Source organism: Topomyia yanbarensis, chromosome 3 (assembly GCF_030247195.1).
Source record: "Topomyia yanbarensis strain Yona2022 chromosome 3, ASM3024719v1, whole genome shotgun sequence".
NCBI lineage: Eukaryota > Metazoa > Arthropoda > Insecta > Diptera > Culicidae > Topomyia > Topomyia yanbarensis.
This window is the reverse complement of record NC_080672.1, coordinates 378,860,386-378,885,662: the sequence shown is the minus strand read 5'-3', so window position 1 is coordinate 378,885,662 and position 25,277 is coordinate 378,860,386. Positions and strand designations below refer to the sequence as shown.

At 37.9% G+C, this 25,277-nt stretch overlaps 1 protein-coding gene across 3 annotated transcripts in view; it reads left to right on the top strand.

Annotated features, from left to right (window-relative positions):
* Positions 1-2,080: 2,080 nt before the first annotated feature.
* The window catches only part of LOC131689951 (retinal homeobox protein Rx), a 162,011-nt gene continuing 138,814 nt past the window's right edge, over positions 2,081-25,277 (top strand). For 2 of the 3 annotated variants that reach the window (XM_058975351.1, XM_058975353.1), the window contains exons 1-2: positions 2,081-2,853; positions 2,948-3,061. In XM_058975351.1, coding sequence (XP_058831334.1) covers positions 2,640-2,853; positions 2,948-3,061 — 328 coding nt within the window. In that variant the 5' untranslated portion in view covers positions 2,081-2,639. The remainder of the gene's footprint in view (positions 2,854-2,947; positions 3,062-25,277) is intronic. The other variant, XM_058975352.1, reaches the window with a different exon arrangement.

The window sequence follows — 25,277 nt, the reverse complement described above, 5'->3', positions numbered from 1 at the left end:
GAGGCAAATTGTTCTCCTTCAAAATATCAGAGAGTATTTTTAAAGTGATCTCAATGAAAAATCAAATCTGCAAAAGTTATACAAAGATTTTTTGAGAAACACCCTTATTTTTGGTAAATTTCTTGTAAAATGAAAAGTACACGACATAGAGTTTTAGTGTATTCGACAAAATTTTTTAAAATTTTATTTCCTTCAATTTTCTGTAAGACAGCGAAACTGTATCTCGAACCATTAAAAAGCTAATTTTCTGATTTCCAAAAATTTAGAATCACCCTACTCACTATTTAAAAGAAATGAAAATTATTATAAAGTGCAATATTTTATCATGAAAATGAAACTATATTTTTTATATTACACTGTCGAAGTAATTTAAACATATTACAAAGGGTCAATTAATGGAAAACCAAATTTTTAATATAACTTTTTTCACTTTTCATTTTTTCCAACCTATCCCTTAGATGTTTTCCAGAGTTTTTGAAGACGAACAATTTCTTCTAACACACAAAAACTCTAGCTTCTATTATTCAAAAGATATAAGCACTTAATATATCAAAAATAGATTTTTTTTAAAATATCATCTTCGCCATTTTTTGCTCAATTATAAATCTAATCATGACCTTTTTTATGGTTCAAAAATAATTATCTTTTGTTTGCCCCAATCAGTGATATTGTAATACCAAAAAAAAACAATTTTTAGTATAAAAGTACTCATAACTTTTCTGCCTAAATAGTTAGATGTGTGGTGCTATGAAACAAATTATTCGCCATGAAACAATCTTTAAGTTGCCTGAAGACTACTTTCGTTTTAAATCAATACCGCAAAAGTTATTTGAATAACACTGTTTTTTCTAAAAAACACTAAGAAATACTCTAACTTTCGATTTTAAATTTTCTGTAAAATAAAATGTATGACAGATAGAGCTTACATGTCTTCAGCAAACTTTTCCAAAAATTGTCATTCTACAGCTTCGCTGAAGGTCGTTGGGTTCTAGCTAGAATGATTAAAAAATATGTTTTTGATCTTGGTAAAATTAGAACCATCCAAACTGTTGTTTTAACAAAAAAGGGCTCACAAACTTTGAAAACATTTTCAAAGACTTAAGGCTAAGTTGTTTAGTTTCAGTAAAATCTCAAAGTTCCTGCTAAATTTGCATTCTGGGCCACGTGCACTGCTCTTGGTAGACGAAGCACGCTCGGAAGCACTGTAACTTTCGACCTATTTGTCGGATCTGTATAAAAATTTGGGAAAATACTCTCAAGGTGTTGTACTTTCAGATAAATTAATAAAAAATTTCGATTTTTTTTTTTGAAAAATAGAAAAGTATGTAACCCCTTAATATCACATCATATTAGAGAAGGAAATTGTCTTTGGTTGGCTGAAGAGCAGTTCTGGATTTACTTTTCGGGTTTGCAAGATTTTTGAGAATTTTATGATAAAAATGACGAATCAACAAATATTTCCAATGCCGAAACGCGTGTACGTAAATATACTTGCGCATTTTGAATTTTATTAAACTCGGATAATTGAAATAAAACTCAAAAGATGTTTAATTTGCAAACAACACTTCCGTGTATCGCCTGAGAGATCAGTCCTAATTTGATTAAATAATTATCTGCCATCTCGTCTCAATGGCTCAATCATTTAGCCCGTGAGCGACTTCTGTTGCAGCCATGCTTTTTAATTTTGATTAGATACGAAACCATTCGTCGGCGATTCCACCACCACTTGCGCAACCGATTGAGCTCCGATCTGTCTCAACGTGTCTCCGATATTCTTGTAGTGGTGCTCGATTGTATGCAGTGATTTTCGAAGCCGGCATCTAGCATATTATGCCACTCAACAGCACTCACCCATCACTGTATGGGGATATGATTTTCCACCCCATCAACTACGGATGTACGTACGCAGCGGAACAGTATTGAGCAACAACATGCCGCTGTAGCAAGAGAAAGAGAGCGAGCATAGGCACGGCAACGAACCGCCCCATCGCGCACTGTGGCCAGCTGTGCAGAAGGTTGGCTGGAAAAAAGTGCACGAGGATAACTAGATGTTGATTTACCTTTCGTGCGTCAAGTTGTTGGTAGTTTCGCTCTCTATCGTCTGTAAGTCTGACAAGCGCGTCGGTCGGCCGTCGTTCTATTTCCGTAGAAGTAGTTTGTTTTATCGGTGCTCGACGTCGTCGAATGCTGGCGAAGTTGGACAGGTTGTAGTTTTGGAGCCGTTGTTCCTTTAGGATCTATTCAACGAGTGCGCGCGCGAGTTGGAAAAGGGGAAGAAAACTTATTTTTTTCTGCCGGTGAAATCGCGTGTGCCTTCTGGTGTCCTGTTTGCGTGTCGATGTACTGATGAAAATTGTGAAGTAATGTGAAATGAAATTGTTTTAAATTGGATGAATATTGAGAGGAATTTCGACTGTGGAAGTAGTTTGTGGAAAAACATAGATATTAGAAAGTTAAAAAAAGTTAAAAACAGTGCGATTGATAGTTTTGACATATTATCAGAGTGTGCTGTGATTTTACCCCAGATGGATCCTGTGAAGTGAAAACAACATAGTGATTAACAGAACGAAGCACTGCGAATTGAAATAGTAAACCCAAACAAAAGTGTTGTATCAACACTCGTGCACAGCCGTGTTAAGATGGACATCAAGTCACTGTCGGACGTACAGAAGCAGATTTTCCACAACCTGGTCGAGAAGTTGATTGCGCGCAACAAATTTCCTGCGAGCGAGGCGGAAGATGTTCAGAAGCTGCTAGAGAATGTGCGCGATGCGAAGAATTTCCACAAGATCATGGAGAAGCTGAAGGAGTGCGGTCAGCTGGATGTGGATATTGAGGAAAACTTTCGCGAAGGTACCTACCTAGAATAGATGTTTGCTAATCCTGTCGGGACTGGTTCCAGCTCGGTTTTTAATCGGGATATGTTTGTTTCTTCTGTACTTTGCAGAGAATGGATTTTTCCTGAAAGATAGCGTGAAAAAGTTTGGACCCGGTGGCCAGACTCTCACCCCGAGGCACACCATCGACGCAATACTAGGTTTGAATAATTGTGAAAATGGAGGTAGGATACTAATGATACCCTTTGTCGGCTTTGTTTTGCGGTGCACTAACGAATTGGGCTGGGGCACGAGTAGTTCGTGATTGGTGATAGGGGAATTGATTGAATTATTCGGGACGAAAAAGTTTACTTATGTTATTGAACAGCATTAACTTCGATTGCACTTGGTTTCGCCTATAACTTTGTCACTGTAACAAGCTTTAATCGTTAGTCTTATCTAAATACTTACCTTGCCTACAAAAATAATATCTGGTGTGAATATCAAGTGATGTTGAAAACATTACTCTTGTCTTTTCTTCTAACTTTAATTTAAAGAGCAATATGAAAATGCACTTTAAATATATGCGTGTGTTTGGCGTAAGATAAGATAAGAAAATTTTAAGTAACTTTGAGAGGCTGAATTAATTTTTCACATGAAATCTTCAAAATATACTTTGCGACGTGTTGGTGTTATCTCAAAATTTATTGTTTTTAGTAAACGGATTGAATAAGATATTTTCAAGAAATTTTGGATGAATTTATGTCGCAAAAAGTTATAAAACTTTATTCTTGAAATCATACGTTGAGAGTCAACTTTTCTTTTCATTAAAGTAGTTCCAATACAACAAAATTTTGCTTCAAATAGTCATATTGAAAAAGGACAATAGAAAAGCTTTCTTGCTTATTTCTGCATTTAGTGAAGTTATTCCAAAATGATTGAATTTGCAGCATAGTCCCGCCTACTGCTATCATATATGAAACAACTATTTAAATTATACACTGCCCGTCAAATGTATGGAAACGCTTCCAAAATTATTGCAACAACCCTGAAAAGTTTAGATTCTGTCATTACGTGGCGCTTGTATATATTGTGTATTGCACCATGTTCTATCTATGTTCAAATTTTTCAAACTGTTATGATCATGCGAATAATAGCTGTTTGATTTCTGCCAATAGGTGACGTTAGCGTATATGTGAAGGTATTTTAAACATGTTTCTGAACACCTTACAATGTGGGAAACAGATTAGAAGAACAAGGCTAATTATGGATTGAATATCGTCCCGCTTTCAAGTTCACCCGGGGATAACAATATTTTTGGGTTCTGATTACAATCCTTGGCTTCTCATTTTACTCAGTTCAGAAGCTAACAGTCGCTGCTACTATAACAGAGAAAACCACCACATCTACCGGTACGCCACTTTGTCACTTGCAAAAGCAAAATATTGCGTCTACCTACTAAATGAGTTGCAACTCAAAGCTGGTTTTTTCCCCGATGCATAATGGTCTGGAGTGTAATATTTTGCTGGATTTTGTTATACCGTAAACCGGGGTGACATTGATCACTTTTCGAAGTAATGATTACATAATTTTAGACGCAACACATTTTTTTAAAGCTTAGTATTTTTAACCCATGTACTGATGTATGGAGAACAAGATTGGATGGTTTTACTTAAAATTGTCCGCTTACAGCTATTTTTCCAAAAACGATTTCAAGTTGAAGTCCGTTTTTGTATTCCGGGGTGACTTTGATAACCTGCATGTTCACCCACATTAAGTTATTGATGTCAATGTTTTTCATTCAAATGTTTGTTTAAACTAATTCTGGAAAGGTACACATTGTTAAATAGATGTTAATTGGTATTATACAAAGTATTTCAATGTACTGTGAAATTCAAGTAACCAAAATTCGTATAATTTGTGTCCAACTAGAATAAAAGATTCTGAAAACCTTTAAAACCACCAAAATTGTTTATTTCAGTGCTTTATCAATATACAAAAAGTTTCATCCATTTTAACACGTTGGAATATTGAACAATAAAAAAAAAATTCCATACGTTTATTTGACACGGCATTTGCAAAAGCTTTTTACGCCAGTTTCTTTTTTTACATAGCACGTTACAAAAATCCTTAAGACTAATTTTAACTATACTAGTAATTTGTCTAAAACTAACACTGAAATCACTTTATTGTTGCTTTTTTCCTTACATTGTTGTATTTCATAATGATCTAGTATTTTCGGGTGTATTTATTTACTTTTTTTCTGTCATTGTCTAAATTTAAAAACTGAATATTCTAGGACACTTTAATTGGTGAATGATTAGCCTTGAATGAGAGTATGAGGAGATGCATTTAATTAAATTTTGACTGACGCTGCTTTTAGAAAATGATAGATAAGTTCCATGTATAGAGGATCGCGATACGCCAGGATGTCTCTAACAGGAACATGGATTGGTCTTCTTCGGACTTGTAAAGAATCTACTAATTGTGATCTGGCTTCACGATATTCAGTGCAGGACCAAACAACATGCTCAATGTCGTGGTAACCCTCTCCACAAGCACAATGATTACCTTCAGCGAGCCCAATACGACGGAGATGCGCATCTAAAGTATAATGATTGGACATGAGCCTAGACATCACACGGATGAACATCCAATCCTTTGAACCATGCCTTCGTTGATACTTTAGGGATAATTGAGTGTAGCCATCGTCCCATATCTCCATTGTCCCAAGATGTTTGCCAACTAGCAAGTGTCCTCTGTCGAGAAGCGCTATAAAATTCATTGGAAGCGATGGGTCTTTCATATATTTCACCATCTAGTGCACTAATCTTGGCTAAATTATCAGCTTTCTCATTGCCCGCAATAGAGCAATGGGCGGGGAGCCACACTAGGGTAAATTTATAACATTTTCTTGTCAGGTTACTCAGAGATTCTCGTATCTTCCCCAAAAAGAATGAATCGTGATTATCAATCCTCTTTGAGCGTAGAGCTGCAATTGTGCTGAGACTATCAGTGAGGATAAAGTAATGGTTCGGGGGTAAAGTATTAATTATTTGAAAACTATAGTGAACTGCTGCTAGTTCCGCTATATAAACAGAAGCGGGTTCTGCAAGTTTGGGAGAAATTGAAAAATATTGTTGAAAATACCGAAACCAGTGGCCTCACTGATTCGTGACCCATCAGTGTAAAACATTTTAAGGCAGTCTATGTGTTGATATTTACTTGTGAATATTTTAGGGATCTCCCGCGAGCGTAGATGATCCGGAATTCCACGAATCTCTGCTTGTATGGACGTGTCGAAGAATAAAGTGGATTCAGGAATATCTAGTATATTGACGTATGTGGGAGCATAACTAGCAGGCGTTATTTCTTGTGACATATGATTGAAATACACTGTCATGAATCTGGTTTGTGGTTGAAGCTCGACAAGTCTTTCAAAATTTTCAATTACCAGTGGGTTCATAACCTCACATCTAATAAGTAAACGAGAGGAGAGATCCCAGAATCTGTCTTTTAAAGGAAGAACTCCCGCTAGTACTTCAAGACTCATCGTATGGGTCGACTGCATGCAACCTAAGGCGATTCGTAAACAACGATACTGCATCCGTTCCAGTTTAATAATGTGAGTGTTCGCAGCTGAACGGAAACAGATGCACCCATATTCCATTACTGAAAGTATTGTTGTTTGATACAATCTAATCATGTCACTTGGATGAGAACCCCACCATGATCCAGTTATTGTTCGCAGAAAATTTATCCGTTGTTGGCATTTCGTTAGTAGATACCTAATGTGGCCTCCCCATGTGCCTTTAGAATCGAACCAAATTCCAAGGTATTTAAAAGCCAGGACTTGGGCTATCGTTCTACCAACCAACTGAAGCTGAAGCTGAGCTGGATTACGCTTCCTTGAGAAAACGACCAACTCTGTTTTCTCGGTAGAGAAATCGATGCCCAGCTTTAAAGCCCAAATTGATAAATTATCCAAGCTATCTTGCAATAGTTGTTGTAAATTTATAGCTTTTGGTCCTGTGGCAGAAACCACCCCATCATCTGCAAGTTGTCTTAGAGTGCATGGGCTGACAATACAATTATCAATGTCATTCACGTAAAAATTATAGAGAAGGGGGCTTAGACAAGAGCCTTGTGGGAGGCCCATGTAACTTATTCTGAGTGTCGCCAAATCGCCAGATGAAAAATGCATGTGCTTTACTGACAATAAATTGTATAAATAATTATTTAATATCGGTGAAAGACCACATTGATGTAGCTTCTCCGAGAGAACATCAATGGAGACTGAGTCGAATGCTCCTTTTATGTCTAAGAACACAGACGCCATTTGTTCTTTTTTTGCGTAAGCGAGTTGGATTTCTGACGAAAGTAGCGCCAGGCAATCATTCGTTCCCTTTCCTCTCCGAAAACCAAACTGGGTACCTGAGAGCAAGCCGTTCGCCTCAACCCAATTGTCGAGACGTCGTAGGATAATTTTTTCCAACAATTTCCTGATGCAGGATAGCATTGCAATCGGTCGATACGAGTTATGATCGGATGCTGGTTTTCCCGGTTTTGGAATGGTGATAACTCTCACTTGTCTCCAGTCACGAGGGACAATATTCTGCTCAAGAAACTTATTGAATAAATTCAACAAGCGTCTTTTTGCTAGGTCAGGCAGATTCTTCACCAAGTTGAATTTAATTCTGTCTAGTCCCGGAGCATTATTGTTGCGTGAGAGGAGTGCAATTGAAAATTCCATCATTGTCAAAGGCGAATCTATGAAATCGTTACTTGTGGGAGCATCGCGAATGATTTTCTGCGCAGGAGCAGAATCTGGACAGATTTTCTTGGCAAAATTAAATATCCAACGATTCGAAAAATCTTCGCTTTCATTAGTTACGTTTCGATTCCTCATTCTTCTGGCTGTGTTCCAAAGAGTACTCATTGATGTTTTTCTTGACAAGCCATCAACGAAGCGTCTCCAATAACTAGACTTTTTGGGACGACGTATACTGTCAAATTTGTTTTGCAAAATGAAATAATTTTCAAAGTTCTCGCGTATACCCCCTTTCTGTTTCATAATTTCTTTGTAGGCAACTTGTTTAGCTTCATATGCATCAGAGCACTCTTTGTCCCACCAAGGATTAGGGGGCCGTCTATTTATTGTCATTCCAGGATTGCATTTCGTTTGGGCTTGTTCTGCTGCTTCAATAATTAAACCCGCTAGGAATTCATATTCTTCGGTAGGGGGTAGCTCTTCTGTCGAAGCAAGAGAAGTGGAAATTAATGTATCGTATGTTTTCCAATCAATATTTCGTGTTAAGTCATAAGGAACATTGATTGAATTCGTAAGGCCTAATTCACTGTTAATTGAAACGATTGGCAAATGATCGCTACCGTGAGGATCAGGTATGTTGCGAATTTTAGCTTAAAATAATTTGAAATAATTGCCAACTAGTTTCACAAAAATTGTATTTAAAATAAACAAACTCTTAAAAGTAAATTTGGCACATCCCACTCTAAAGGAAACTAAAAAATCGCTTGTAATGTATTACTCTTGCTCAAATCTGAGATTTATTTGTTTTATAAAAAACAGAAAGAAGAAGCTAGGGTGGTTCTCATATTAGTAAGATTTAAAATTAAATTTTTAAACGGTTCCAGATAGAGCTTAACTGTCCTCAATGAAGTTGTAGAACTACATATTTTTAACAAATTTGCCGAAGACGCGCAAGCTGTATCTTTTATACTCTCTACTGTACGAGAAATTCAAATGTAAGCTTAAGGGTTGAAGACGGTTTTGTTTATTGTTACTTTTGTAGTTTTTATTTTAAGCCAAAGTAGCCTTTGGACAATTTGATTATTTTAGGGCCCACAATTTGTTCATATACACCAACTACGGCAGTTTTTCATTCATTTTAAAAAAAATTTTTTAACAGTTTTTATTTTTTACAGAGTTTTTGAAGACGAACGTTTTCTTCTAACACATAAGAACTCTAGCTTCTAGCACTAGAAAGATATAAATACTTATGGTTTAAAAATTAATTGTTTGAAATCATTTTTTTTAAGTTTAAAAAATACCGTAATCTCCATTGTTGTTCAATTATTCCTCGAATCATGTCCTTATATGTTATAAAGTAATCATCTTTCATTTGCCCCAATCAGTAATATTGGAATTTCAAAAACACCATTTTAACGAAAGCATATTCATAACTTTTCATCGATAATAATTAGATACATGGTAACATGAAACAAATTGTTCGCCTTAAAACAATCTTAAAGTTGTATGATGACTATTTTAGTATTAAATCAATATTGGAAAGATACCGTTTTTCCAAAAAAACACTAAGAAACACTCTAAACTTCGATTTTTAATTTCTTGTGGAGTGAAAAGTATGACAGATAGAACATGTCTTTAGGAAACTTTTCCAAAACTCGTACTACAACTTTACTGAAAGTAGTATGGCGCTATCTGGGATGATTAAAAGTTTATGTGTGTTCGTAAAATTAAAACCACCCTAATAGGTGTTTTTCAACAAAAAGGAGGACACAAAGTACGAAAAGTTTCCCAAAGATATAACAAGATTAAGCTGTTTAGTTTTAAAGAAAACTTGAAATTCCTAGCGAATTTGCGTGTAGTGGTTTTAGTTCAAACTTCTTTCAATGTGTGATACTAGCATATGAAACAAAGCATTTTTATACTTATTTTGTGAATATATGGATTACAAGGACTAGGCTGTGTTGATATTAATTGTTCGAATCGGAACTCTGTCGTGCTACAAAAATAAATTTTAAGCTAAGCTGATCCTGACTATTTAAAAAATACAGTGTGGTCACCACGTTTCGTATGTGTACGTTTAAAATAATACATTTTTACCTTTTTTTATGATTGTGACCTCCTAGAATTCTTCAGAAAACTAATACGTGTGGATGGTGCTCTGTTCGATTTGAAATTCCGTCGCTACACAACCTTAGTTTTTTATATTTATTTTAGAGTAGGGGAGCTTATTTCTATCTCGCTTTCCAACAGGCATAAAATCTCCTCACCATTTCCAACAAAAACAGATTATAAAGATCCAAATAATATATATTAACGACCAACACTACAGTCATTGCTAGGAGTAGAATATAATATAATTTAGCACTGGTACTATAAATAACAAGGGGAGAAATTATGAAAAAGCATTTTAGGGTAAATATTGAACTGTGCATTAATCGTGGCTTCATTAAAATTCTATGCTATATTTCTCTTTATTGGAGAAAAATTTAGGTGAAAACTATTTGTGCGTTTGCGTTTACGTGCACAAAACCTACAGTTCTCATCAGAATCTCGTATTGGGGGACATCACGTTTGCTCGGTAACACAAATAGTGTTTTCGTTTTTGGAGTTAGCGTTAGTCCCGCACTAGTTTAGTCCAATCACTAAATTGGTGTCGATTTCTTATGAGTCGAATTCGAAATGTAAATTCCAACATTAAAGTTGTTCAATAGGTCATGGAAGAGTAAAACCCACTTGATGATTTTTTTACATTCTTTACAAACATGTTTACAAAGTTCATTTCGCATTGCACAAGCAAATAACATTTTAAATCCTATTCTTTAAAGAAAGTAAAAATAATAATGGGTTCATTCTGATCATACTCGAGGCGCTGGAAGTCATGCTTCAAAAATTCTGTGATATTATATTTCTAAAAGTTGGCTTTGAATTCCCATTTGGGGCAAATGATAGCGAACACTTGTACGGCTTCAATCCTGTCAATGTCAATTCACGAAACTTTCGAGAGCAGACCGAATAAGTGAGAAATACAGCGTTCGCAAACAATACTGATCAGCAAACTCTTTGGCATTTCAGGACATAAGCGAGTCTAGAACGATTTTTCTAAATTTTTATCGCTACATATTGAAAATTAAGCATGTGACGAGGAATTTTCAAATGCGTTTCTATAAAAAAAAGTTATTTTACGGTGAATACCAACAGTCAAATTCATAGTGGTAAAAAGACAGAATTGACAAAGAACTTTGCTATATTTTAATTCTTCTAAAACTTTGCCGAAGAAACCAACTTTATATATCTTCTAGTTAAAACGTTTGTTTTTACAATATCTCGACAGTGATATTTTGAATATGGTCGTCAATTCCAAAAGAAGTCTCATTATATTCTTCAAAACTCGTGTGAACACCATCCAGCTCAGATCAATGTTTTAGACACAATAAGAGAAAGTTATAAATTTTTCTTCTAATTCGATTTCCAGCAGCGGTGGCACCAGAAAAATTGATTTTTACTAATCATCAGATCTTAAATCGGTTTTAGCTCAAAACATTTTTTCCACAAGAGACTTTGTTTTCCTAATAAATGGCTTGTCAATACACATAGGTTTAGGAAGCAATGGGCGACTTATGGATGAATTACTTTGTAAAAGTCAATTTCCTTGTCTGACTCAAGCAACCATAATCAAATCAAGCCATTGCATAATATTGCCTATACATTTGCACTAATGTTGCATTAAACCCCATTTAAGCATTTACAGTGCAATCAAACACTATATTATCATCATATATGAAAACAGGCACAGCATTAACACATTATCACCAGCTCTATATACGTACAAAGATCTTTACCGCATGTATTCTTTACATGTACATTAAGTGCTATTATAGAGCAAATATAAGGCAGATATAATGCATATGAAAGGCTGTAGGTTTATTCTTTATTCACCTCGTCTTTTATTGCATTCGGGCATATGCCATATAGCCTAGGCAGCAAAAGCAACGCACCTGCTACGAAGGACGACGCATCTTTTTGAGCCTTACTGAACGTATTTGTTGTTAAACATTAGTTATATCATATTCGAGCTAAATTCCGTTAATGTTTAAATCACGGGTGTTTAATAATGAGAATGATTTCAATACCTTTCTGTACTTGAAGTAAAGAGCGTAGATTGCTTCTCTCCAAAAGGATTACTCTCTGGACGCCCTAGAAATGGGTGGCATGTTTCTTTTCGCTCGGGTGCTGTCAGTTCAATCGAAGATGGCGTCGAAACAGCAAGCACTCCGCGAGTGTATTGTACGGTTTTACGAAACGCATGGTCATTGTGGAAAAAAGTTTACAGTAGACTACTTTCGAGACGAAAACGTGACCGTGAGTACAGGACGGAACGAGTTTGCGTGACGACGGCCGAAACTGTCACTGCTCCCATACCTTGATTCACCGAATCCACAAGATGGACGACATCATCTGTCGGAAGCAGGGATTGTAATTCTCTCTCACTTACGCGAGAAGTAGCTTATCCGATGACCAACTTTTCCGAGATAAGATGAGTCGCAAAATTCTCCGTCTCCACAAATAGCGTGAGAATGATTTTCCGGATAAAATTTATTTGACTTTTTCCTTCTCACCGGAAAAGCTGATAAAATTTTAATTTCGTGGAAATCAAAAAAACTTCAAAAAATACACTTAATTACAAAGAAAAGCGGCAAAGTATGATAGACTTGTTTTATCGTGTTTTGGAATAACGACAGCAAAGCAGGGAACGCAAAAAGGATACCGTGATAAACTCATTCACTCATTCTACGGCTGTTTTATTTATCCGGAGAAATAACACGTTGTATTTATCCAGAGAAGTTATGTGAGTGCCAATAACTTTTCATGTGAAAATGTGAGTTTTTATTGTCGCAGTAGCAAACTATCCGGGCGCATTTACTCATATGAGCGATAAATGCAATGCCTGGTCAGAAGAAATCTCGGACCTTAAATCGGAATCGAGTACACGGACGAGCAGATAGCGATCGTGACATCTCAGGGCCAGTGGATGACGAAGAACTACCGCGGGACGTCTTTCATACTACACGACGAAAGTTACTTTCCGCTCTCAAAGATCCACATTCCAGGAAATGACAGCTACTATTCCACACCCCTCGAAGTAAAATATAAGTTTAAGCATAAATTTGAAAAAAAAAAAGTTATGCTGTACATCGCCATATCGGGGATTTCAAAGCCGTGGTTCAAGCCGAGCGGTCTGGCCATCAATCAACAAGTGTACCAGGAGGAGTGTCTTGAGAAAATTCTTCTGCCGTTCTTAAAGCAGCACCAAGTACATCTTCTGGCCGGACAAAGCGTCTTCCCATTACGCCAAGAAGACGCTGGAGTATCTTGAGCAGAAATAGATACCGTACGTGCCGAAAGAAAGGAACCCGACCCACTTACTCCAGTGCCGTCCCACTGAGGATTTTTTCGGCTCCCTCAGTGTCCTAGTGTATAAAAATAATTGGCGGGCCAAGGATACGAAGCAGTTGACTAACAGGATCCGGAATTGATTGTATCCGGAAAATGGACGCCTCGTTGCAAAAACTTTGCGGAAAATGACCACCAATTGAAATTTACATGCTTTCAAATTTGACATTTATGCCTTAGGTTGGTTCTATATCATCTATAATACAGTATACGGGCTGTCAAATTACTACAGCCATGTTGACTATGTCTGGGTGGCTTATTCTCAATACTGAGGTATGGCGTACCGACCTGGGTTGCTGCACTGAACTCAAAGAGGAACCTGACGAAGTTGACAAGCACATTTCGCCTAGTGGTTGTTTTTGTCGCGAGTGCGTACAGAACGATATCGTTGGAGGTAGTATGCGTCATTGCGGGGATAATTCCCATCTGCATCACTCTGGCTGGGGACATGTAATGCTACCATCGGAGGAATACACGAAATGCAAGGAGACTGGTCAGAGAGGACTTAAGGATCAAGAGTGTGACAACGCGGAGAAAGGAAGGTGGACCCACCGACTCACTCCAGCTTGGGTGCATAGGAAGCATGGAAAAGTTTTTGTCAGGGCACTGACACTGACAGTTGACAATATCGTCGAAGAGATGTGCCACGGCGAGCATATTTGGGATGCTGTCAACATAGTGGTTACGAGTATACTCTTCGAACTGCAGAGAAAGTGGCGAAGAGACCGGCCTAGAAAGCCGCTTTAATACCCTATATACATGCAGGGGCATCAACCCTTAGCTTACGAGAAATTATGAATCAACTTACGGACTGTTTGTAGATTTCAAGAGAGCGTACGATTCAGTGAAACGAAGTGAGCTAGGTTAGATGATACTGAAACATGGATTTCCGATAAGACTGATTAACACTTTTCCAACTATGCCAATTTTACTTACACGCACTGGGTTTTTGGACCATTCTGACTACGGCAGAATGATTAGAATTTGGACCAAAATCGAACTTTCTGCGAGTAAAAAATCGTAGACTGTACTACAAAAAATCAATATTGCAATTATGTGTGAAAAACTTAAAATCAATCGCAATGACCCATCATATGATCTAATGAGAAGTGTTCGGATTTTTTTTTAAAATATGCATGACGTGTTTTATTCTTAGGTTGAAAACTGTAGTAGAAATTAGCTGAATAGTTGGAAATAAGAAAGTTGCAACATAACTACTCCAACTGTTAAGTGTAATTTGAAAGATGCCCTACCTACTCGCTACTGTCAATCCATCAATAGAATGTTTACCAATTACTGCTGTTCATCTTAATCGTTAAAAGCGTAAATCAATCACCTACTCAACAAGCCACACTGTAGCAGAACAAGACACTTAGCGACACTGGCAAACCAAACCACAAGCAAACAAACCGACCGACAGCATCAAAGAACGTCTCACAATCCCATCAGTGCCAGCGCGCCAGTACGGAAGAAGTAGAAAATGGTGGTATTAAATATCACTTAAGCAGCCCTAACGAAGTCCATCGAGAGGCGGTGCTTTATGCCCAATCATTGTTTTCCCAAATGAAAACAGACACAAAATTAGATAAATTAAGAGAAGATACAACAATTAGTCGCCAGGCTCGTCTCTGTACATGCAGCGAATAGCGTAAGGCAGGACAGAGAATATAGTGTGGAGGGGTGCGGGGGGCAACATGTCAAGACAAAAGACAGCCTCGTCTCTCTGCCATGCCGCACAGCACAGTACCAACCGACGTCAGTTAGGACAGAAGGTACGCCATCACCCGAGAAAGGAGCATACCAAATGGAAAACTAATTCAATAATGATGCCGATCTCTAGACGAGTCAGGGCAGCTTAAGAGAACAAGTTTTCACTTTTAGAGCCAGTCTTGATTGTTGAAGTTTTTATCATGTCGTTTTCCACAGATTTTCGCCATTGTGACACACTGTGGCAAGGGTTTTAATCTAATTACTTTGGTGAGCCTCGATCAAAGAGTGTCTTGTTCTAATAACCTGCAAATGTCCTGAATAGGCGAGAATCGAGTCGAACTAAAACTGGTCAAGTCCCGGAACGAAATATAGATTTTTCCCGGAAAATTACCAAATCTTAAAATCCGGATTTGAATAAGTTTCTGATATGAAAAGAAACCAAGTGGTGCAGGATTGCCGAAAGATTATATTCGTTTGAATTGGTTAGAAAAATAAATTCAATTGGCTATCAATTATTCCAAGTTGATAACCTACACAATCCCAAATGTAATAACTATGCAGAGTGGTTTATTTTAACTCCATACGGATGAAGGGATAATTATTTAATATAATAATTATCCATATGTCTGGTTCTCTCAACTGCCATTTTTGTTCCATGCTTAAAACATGAACTCTGGATGTTTCAAACCTTCTCGCCGTGCCCTTCTTACCGTATTGTGCTTGGGTATCGATTTTGAATGATTAATCAGTTTTGTTACCTTCATTGATTTGCTTGGTGCCATGGTACATTAGAAGTAAGTATCAGCGGCGAACCAGACAAAGAAAAATATGTTCTGTCTGGTCAAAATATAGATTCTTTCGTGATGGTGAAGAAATGAAGAGAGATTAATAAATAAAATAACTACCATTCGCAATCGTTGAAAAACTTCCCGGAGTTTTTGCCGTAGGAACGGACTACAGACACTTAGATTGAATATTCAATCTGGTCCCTAATCAAACAATCTCTCTGTCTCGCTCAGCCTTATCCGATTGCACCAATTTGTGTGCGACTGTATAATAATATAGGGAAATGGACAAGCACAACAAAGGCAATCAGGACGAATCTTGGCAGCTTCAGTTGCTCGAAGGAACACGGTACACGTGACCTAGCACAGGAGAGCAAAAGTTTCAGATCCACACAGCATCACTCCGAAGGATCCTATGCAAACATCAATCCCGTTCATGCCTGCTTCTCTCTCTCTCTCTCTCTCTCTCTCTCTCTCTCTCTCTCTCTCTCTCTCTCTCTATCTATCTATCTATCTCCTTCAAGCTTCCCGCCATCATACCGAGCAGCAGCCGGTGATTGTGATGGGTTCTTGTGATTTTATCTTCTAAATTACACCAGACATCTACATTAAGCCGACAGGCGAAGTGGCTTCGGTGTTTCTTGTTCCAGGACCGTGTGTCGCTTCTTAGTGCTTTGTTTATATTCGGTTTCTATGTGTGATAGGAGTGGGAACTAGGGCTCGTTGAAATTTTGAGGGATTTTCGATTTGGATTGTTTTACTTTTGCTGTTTTAATAGTTATGGAAACTTCTTTTTCGGAAAAGGGAATCAATTGAATCAATTTAATGTATCGATTACAAATCTAAAAGGTATATCCTAATTTCAACACCTTCTCAAAGTCCTTTCAGAAAACATAATTAGATTTCTTCAAGTTAAACCAGAGTTAGAGAGATTTTAAAATGTCGACCTATTTCTTAGGACCAATTTACAATGCCAGTTTTTCCCCCACTTCCTCTTAAGGTGCAACTGAGAAAGCTCGGAAAATCGGCCATCTTGGAAAAGGAATAAAGCAGTTTTTTTCCCATACCGTTGGATAAATGTTCACGGAAATCAATCAGCAATACTCTATCAATACCCCGAATACATGGATTCATTTTCATGAAGATTTTTTCAACGGTGTGAGAAAAAAGCTGCTGTTTTCGTTTTCCAAGATGGCTGCTTATTGAGGCGTTCTCAGTTGAACCTTAAAGAAGGACTCTAACTCTAATATTTGACCGAAGGCCATCACACATATGCACCTGGGACTCGCCGATAAATGCTTTCTTTTCAATTTTTTATTTTTCATTCTCTATACTACTCACATATTTGACACTTGTTTTTTTTCTATCCGCATGTCCCGTCCTAGAGTAAATCGCTGAAATTTTTATCAAAATCGGAGCACATCAATTAGTCCAGTTATAAAATTTGGAATAATGGGCTTTTAAATTGTACGTACACTTTTAACAAAACTCAAGGCCTACTGAGTGTTTCATAAGTTATATGCCCAAAATAACCATATGTCCGTCTTGCCCACAGTTCTGCTATATTAATTGGTGGTGGCTCTAGACGTGACATGGTAATGGTAAAACAATGGACAAGCAATGGACACTAGGGTATGACAAAAATTAGATTCTTGCTCAGGGCTACTGTGCAAATTCTTCGCTCGATCAACGAAACTATATATTTGCGCCCACTGTATTAAATTTAGGAAAGATTTTGAATGGGCAAATCGACATTTACAAAATAATTCCTCCAAGAGTCGCCCATTTTATAGAAAATTCAATTAAAGAAACAAAGTACTGAAGACTATGAAACGACCTTGTGGAAAAAGTTCTTAAGCAGAAAGCGATGGATAATTTGATGATTGATAAAATATTCATTTTTTCTAGCACTACAGTGGTCCAGAATGAAAATTTAGCAGGAAATTTGAGATTTTACTGATAGTAAACCACTTCGACGTATTATGTCTTTGGAAAAGTTTTTGTAGTTTGTGATTCTTTCTTTTTATTAAAACAACAGTTAAGGTGGTTCTAATTTCACCAAGATCAAAAATTTAACTTTTTATTCATTCTAGTTAGAGCCATATGACCTTCAGTGAAGCTGTCGAACTTCATGTTTGAGAAAATTTTGCTGAAGACATGTAATCTCTATCTATCATCTGTCAGGTGTTTGGTATCTAAAATTTCTATGCGATTTATTGTTCATGATAATCAGTCAAAGGGAATTTGTCAGAAACTTCCCGACTTTCCAGCTTTCCACTATGGAATATGAATTTGGACATACTGTCAAGCCGTTACTTAGGCCGCGGTCGGAGTAAATGCGTGAAGCTCGGCTAGAGCGAGTAGAAATTTACGGGAAGTAGAAACAATACAGAACTATCTATTGAACCGCTCCTGACTGGTCGTTTTGACAGTCGCAACCATTCGAGAAGCTTTTGAAAAATTCGCAAGTGCTCTGAATAGCAGTACATACTTTTTGATACATATTAAAATGAAATTGTGCATTAAGGGGTTACACCACTGTAGATCACGAAAACATAGGCATATTTCGAGAATTTTTCCTGACGCAATAAAGAGTCTTGTTAAATAAGGTTCGGATTTATAGTATAAGTATTGAATCAACCAAAATATTTTTTTCGAGCAATTGCATTGTTCTTTATTTTTTCCCATGCGCGTTTTTAGAAGGGGTCACCAACCGAAAATCTATCCCCCGTAATTTTTTACCTAAAGCCGAAAACTAATGTTTTTATGATTCCTTATGTCGATAACAAGCGGTATTTTTTGACGTAGGACTACGTCTTTGTTTTCGATATGGGGGTGCACTCTGCAAATTCTACAAAAATGGTATGTAACGAAAAGTGGTCCAATTTTAAACGCATATAATTCAGCCATCTCACGATAAATTTTCAAATTTTTTGCACAAATCGCCCCGAAATACTTCTAAGAATAGATTCCAATAGATAAACCCAAAGATTTATGATATCATAGCATTAAAAAATTAAATAATATAGGGTGATGAGCCCATTATCGCTATGTTTCTATTATCACGCTACCCATTTGAAGCCGTTGGTTAGAGCAGTGTCTGCCATCTTTGTTTAACGCATTGAGTCAAATTGTAGGGCAACAATAGGGGCACTCGATTCGTGTTTTCGTTGCGCTCAAACACAAGAATTTCACTGTTTTCAGCGCATGTATGTTATTATCATGGTACATAACAACGAAGCAAAGCTATTGATGCCAATTTGTACGCATTCCATTGTTTGTAGGCCGAATAATTAATAAATCAGTGAGGCGCTCTCCTTAGTATGGTGAAAATAGGCACTTCACCCTACAACCTTGTCAAAATATCACGCATTAACACACAGAAGATAGCGCTTCCCAAGCCCTGTACGACGGATTGGTGTACCTAGCGCGCAATGCTTCTATGAATGACGTCATCATCGACTATTTAAAGAACGGACTTAGCCAAACACGCTCAGTTCCCTGTTGAACGGCTGGCGAAGCAGATCACTGCGCTGTGTTTTTTACAGCCAGTGTAGCTGAGCTAGAAGTCCGTTACACTGGCTGTGGAAGGACGCTACCTTGTGTCGTCCAACAGGCGACTGCTCCAACTGCTTCCTAAATGCCGCTGTAATGTTGCCAGTAATTTTTTGGTTTAACTAGCACATGTATTTGCTATTTGCGCTTGAAATTAAGTAATGTAGTGGTAGTAATAAGCTTCCCATTTTGGTTTAAACGCAAGCACAGTTTTTAAAACAGGATTTGATTAATTAGTGCCATCTAAGCAATTTTATCAATTTTGTAATTTAAAAGGAATTTTACGGAACTTGGTGAATTCGGCCCCACTTGCAACTGGTATAATCAACCTGCACAAAGTGTTGCATAACGCAGGGCTGTTTTTTGGAACAAAATGTGTTATCATTCAGCCATTCGCTATGCAAAATCACGATATTATGACAGATGGGCTAAGCGCGGCCGTTCCTTTCAATCGGGAAAGGCCGCGTGGAATTTTGGTGAAACGCGCTAATAGTGTCGTGGTGGTACTAGTTGTCTCTTTCGCTCTACCCATCATCATCAGCGTTGACTCATTTTGCATTGTACGCTTGGGTTCAATGTTTGGGGCGAATGTGTTGGTAGGTAGGGGAACTGGCGGTAAAATGAACACGTTAAGCAAAGTCATTATTTTCTAACTAATAAGTGAATGAGATATTACAATCACCTTATATGTTTCTTGTTAGACATGTTTTGTACATATCTGGTAAAAATACTTCGTCATAAACACATTTTTTCAAACATGATTCTTGATTTCTAAACATGTCCAAAAATGAGACATGTTTATAGCGAGTGGGTAAAATGAACATGTGACGGTGGTAAAATGTACAGATTCTCGTGACCTGCAAAATGTCCTGTACGTATGCAATGCGCAGCGTTGGAAAGCATTTTCCGATCAATGCTGATATCCCAGAAAATCATGAGCTTTGCATACACACAGGGCATTTCGCAGGCAAAAAAAATTGTCACGGAAGAATTGAATTTTCATGACGTAATATTAACCATTTTACAATCCTGTGGCATCGAAACACATCTACAAACTTGGGGTTATCCATGGGTGTTTGAACTTTTAGGATCTGTTTGAGAGCAACTAGAAAGCTTGGTCTATACATGAGATGTGATAATATTGTCTAAAATTTGATTTTTCTTCACCGGTCCGGGTGTTTTTTCCCACACACTAATTACTAAGAAAATAAATATTTTACATTAAGTAGTATAGTCCTACGTCTACAATTCGTGCAACCCCATAGGGCTGCCCCCTGTAGTTTTTACCGCCCGTCATGCATTGCAGCATTGTACTAATTATAGGCAAATGAGACTTTATAGCAAAAATACTCCATATAACAGTTACGCAGAGAAACTAGAAGATGTTCTTATTTAGTATCTTTTACCGCCCCAGATGAGATTTCTCGTGAAAGCTTCTTGTGTCTTTTTCTCTTGAGAAACAGCCAAATATACCAGTTCGGGTAAATTTTGACACAAAGCCGAAACAAACAGCTTCTGGTCTTAGGCGTTTGTAATGAAACAATGACTTTTCATCGCTTCCAGGAACACCAAAAATCTCACGTGATATTTCAACCAATTGTCTGGGCCTAGGTTGGGAACCGGCAACATTGTGACATTGCGGAACTCCTGGCATCGAAGAGACACCAATTCCCACGGTACGGCATGGGGTTATCTTCTCAATAATAATTGATCTAGCTTACTCCACGATTTTTGCTACAGCTTTAAGGAGGTAACCTGCTTTACTACCACACATCTGTTCTACTTATCTATGAAACTGAAAATGAGCGAAAAAAAAGTTTACAATAATTTTTACAAAGACTTCGGTCTTTGGTCATATCGCCACGGAACGTGTTGTTTAGTAGATATGAGCGTCATTTTTTATTGGTCCAACTGAAGGCATAGACCTAGGCAGCTAGGGCCAAGAGTAGGGACTTACAGACGTAATCGATTCATGATCGCGCAAACACGGGCGTTTGTAGGTTCATTCTCGAGACCTCGTTGGTAAATTTATAAGTGCTACAATTTTCACTTAACCAACTTAGCTTGTTTGTGAGATCGCTGGCGAAGATGTGCGTGGATGATCGCGAAGGGCTCAAGCGTTTATATTTTAACGCGTTCCTCGCGTGTACTAGCGTGTATGTATCTTTGAGTGCATAAATTCGATTTTATCACTATGTGGTCATTCTCATCTTTGAGTGTATTCTCGGCTGATTGAACCGAGAATCTGACACTTAATTTTTAGTGTATAGTTCAGATGCTAGAAGAGAGTAAGTTTACACATATCACTAGAATTCCTGGTCATGTCATCACGTGTTGTTTGGTGGATATGAGCGTCATTTTTCGTTGGTCCAATTGAAGACTTGGCTGCTATGACCGAAAGTAGAGATTTCCGGACGTGACGGATGGATTATCGCACGAACGTTTGTAGGTTCACACTAGAGACCGCGTTTGAATGTTTCTTAGTGCTAAAACGTTCCCTTAATCATCGGGGTGCTTTCAGGTTTGCGAGACCGTGGGCTTTGCTGTGCGTGGATGATCGCGAAGGTCTTAAGCGTTTGTATGTTAACGTGCTGAATGCTAGAAGATTATTCATATCACTAGGGTTCCCGATCCTAGCGTCATGGGACGCGTTGTTTAGTGGAAACGAGCGTCATTTTTTTGATTGGTTCAACTGAGGTCATCGACCTATGCTACTTGGACCGAGGGAAGAACCTTTCGGACGTGACCGATTCATGGTCGCACCACATGTGTTTGGAGGCCCGCTCTTATTTAAGATTGCGATTATGAGATTGTAAATGCTAAAACGATCACTTATTGAATGCCGCATAATTTTGAATAATCTTTATTTTGTACTCTGCATAGTTTACATAGCCACTTTAATGATTGTGTCATATACCATATGTACCACAAACATTGATGTTGACAAGTAAAAATGTAGGCAAATGTCTGTAATTTTCCGGGATTCCTACATGTATTGACTATGTATGTGCAGACTAGACTAGAATAGAAAAATGCTAAAACGATCAGTTAACCACCGGGGTGATTTCGTGTTTGTGAGAGCGCGGACGTAATTGTACGTGGACGAAGCTCAAGCGTTTTCATGTTAATGTGTATGTCGGATCTGCTAGCGTATATGTAACTTCGCGTGGATAAATTCGATTTTATAACCGTGTGGTCATAAGTATATCCGCGCGCGTTCTTGAATAATCGCCGGACCGTGACTCTGATGCTCAATTTTCAGTGTGCGGTTCAGACACAATAAGAGAGTTCCCGGACATGTCGCCATGGAACATGTTGTCTAGTGAATATAGGCGTTAAGTTTTTTTTTGTGTTTCGAATTCATCTCGTCAGTAACTAGCACCATCTGGGTGCCTTGTTAGACGACACATGTGAACATTCAAAGCAATTGACATTCCCGAGTGATGTCCTGGGCAGCAAGCACAGAGGCTCAGGTTTGCTGACGAGAAAGCGAAAACGAACTCTTGTCTTTTGGCTCGGGAGCCAAACTTTTTTTTTAGTCCAACTAAAGGCATGAGGCTAGGTTGTTAGGGTAGAGACTTCCGGACGTGACCGATTCATGATCATGCGAGCGGTGGGTTAAAGTTGGAGACCGCGTTATTTATGGGTGCTAAAACGTTCAATTTTTGACGTAGGACTACGTCTTTGTTTTCGATATGGGGGTGCACTCTGCAAATTCTACAAAAATGGTATGTAACGAAAAGTGGTCCAATTTTAAACGCATATAATTCAGCCATCTCACGATAAATTTTCAAATTTTTTGCACAAATCGCCCCGAAATACTTCTAAGAATAGATTCCAATAGATAAACCCAAAGATTTTTGATATCATTGCATTAAAAAATTAAATAATATACAACCTTGTCAAAATATCGCGCATTAACACACAGAAGATAGCGCTTCCCAAGCCCTGTACGACGGATTGGTGTACCTAGCGCGCAACGCTTCTATGAATGACGTCATCATCGACTATTTAAAGAACGGACTTAGCCAGACACGCTCAGTTCCCTGTTGAACGGCTGGCGAAGCAGATCACTGCGCTGTGTTTTTTACAGCCAGTGTAGCTGCGCTAGAAGTCCGTTACACTGGCTGTGGAGGGACGCTACCCTGTGTCGTCCAACAGGCGACCGCTCCAACTGCTTCCTAAATCCCGCTGTAATGTTGCCAGTAAATTTTTGGTTTAACTAGCCCATGTATTTGCTATTTGCGCTTGAAATTAAGTAATGTAGTGGTAGTAATAAGCTTCCCATTTTGGTTTAAACGCAAGCACAGTTTTTAAAACAGGATTTGATTAATTAGTGCCATCTAAGCAATTTTATCAATTTTGTAATTTAAAAGGAATTTTACGGAACTTGGTGAATTCGGCCCCACTTGCAACTGGTATAATCAACCTGCACAAAGTGTTGCATAACGCAGGGCTGTTTTTTGGAACAAAATGTGTTATCATTCAGCCATTCGCTATGCAAAATCACGATATTATGACAGATGGGCTAAGCGCGGCCGTTCCTTTCAATCGGGAAAGGCCGCGTGGAATTTTGGTGAAACGCGCTAATAGTGTCGTGGTGGTACTAGTTGTCTCTTTCGCTCTACCCATCATCATCAGCGTTGACTCATTTTGCATTGTACGCTTGGGTTCAATGTTTGGGGCGAATGTATTGGTAGGTAGGGGAACTGGCGGTAAAATGAACACGTTAAGCAAAGTCATTATTTTCTAACTAATAAGTGAATGAGATATTACAATCACCTTATATGTTTCTTGTTAGACATGTTTTGTACATATCTGGTAAAAATACTTCGTCATAAACACATTTTTTCAAACATGATTCTTGATTTCTAAACATGTCCAAAAATGAGATGTTTATAGCGAGTGGGTAAATTGAACATGTGACGGTGGTAAAATGAAAAAGCTTCTTATGACTTGCAAAATGTCCTGTATGTATGCAATGCGCAGCGTTGGAAAGCATTTTTCCGATCAATGCTAATATCCCAACAAATCATGAGCTTTGCATACACACAGGGCATTTCGCAGGCAAAAAAATGTCACGAAAGAATTGAATTTTCATGACGTAATATTAACCATTTTACAATCCTGTGGCATCGAAACACATCTACAAACTTGGGGTTATCCAAGGGTGTTTGAACTTTTAGGATCTGTTTGAGAGCAACTAGAAAGCTTGGTCTATACATGAGATGTGATAATATTGTCTAAAATTTGATTTTTCTTCACCGGTCCGGGTGTTTTTTCCCACACACTAAGTACTAAGAAAATAAATATTTTACATTAAGTAGTATAGTCCTACGTCTACAATTCGTGCAACCCCATAGGGCTGCCCCTTGTAGTTTTTTGATTTTTTTTTCGATATTTCGATTTTACGCGAAATTGCGCACTTTTTTATTGAAAAAACGCCGCATATGTCATGAAAATTATGAATTTTCTGGCTCAGGTCGGGTTCGGGTTTTAGAATTTTGAAATTCTCGGGTTCGAGCCCGGTTGCGGTTTATCAATTTTAAAATGTTCGGGCTCGAATCGGGTGCGAGTTTTTCAAATTTTATGATTTCGGACTCGGGTCGGGTTCGTGCTTTTCAATGTTCAAGCTCTCGGGTTCGGGTGCGAAAAAAAATTAAACCCCAATATCTCTAATTTCTAAACTGCGCACCGTTGGGTTATTTTTACTCTCATCGCAACATATGTGATGTACTGAGAGAAAACAAAATTTATTGGACGAGTAGCTTCTCACTCTGCCCTTGTGCTACATTCATTTTAACCAATGCACATGTCCATTTAACCCATGCCAGGTATCTGTCTTTCTCATCCCAATTTTGAAATGACGATTTTGTATCCCCTTTTCACAACTATTTTCAACATATTTCTGCTTGAAATTTCATTAGTGTAATTTACTTTACTGATGGAATATGATCTCAAATTATGGATTGCGTAAAATTTGCGAGCAATGTGCCAATGGATGAGTCAAATTTGCTATTTAACTTTAAGATCTTAGGCACAATCCCCTTATAGCTTCGTTTTCATGATAAAATTTTGCACTTTACAAGACTTTTCTATTTAAATTAGTCATGGAGCTTGCGTTTCGACTTCGTCTCATCAGAATCCGACACTAACTGACAGGACTAATCTAGCGCCGGACTGATGCTA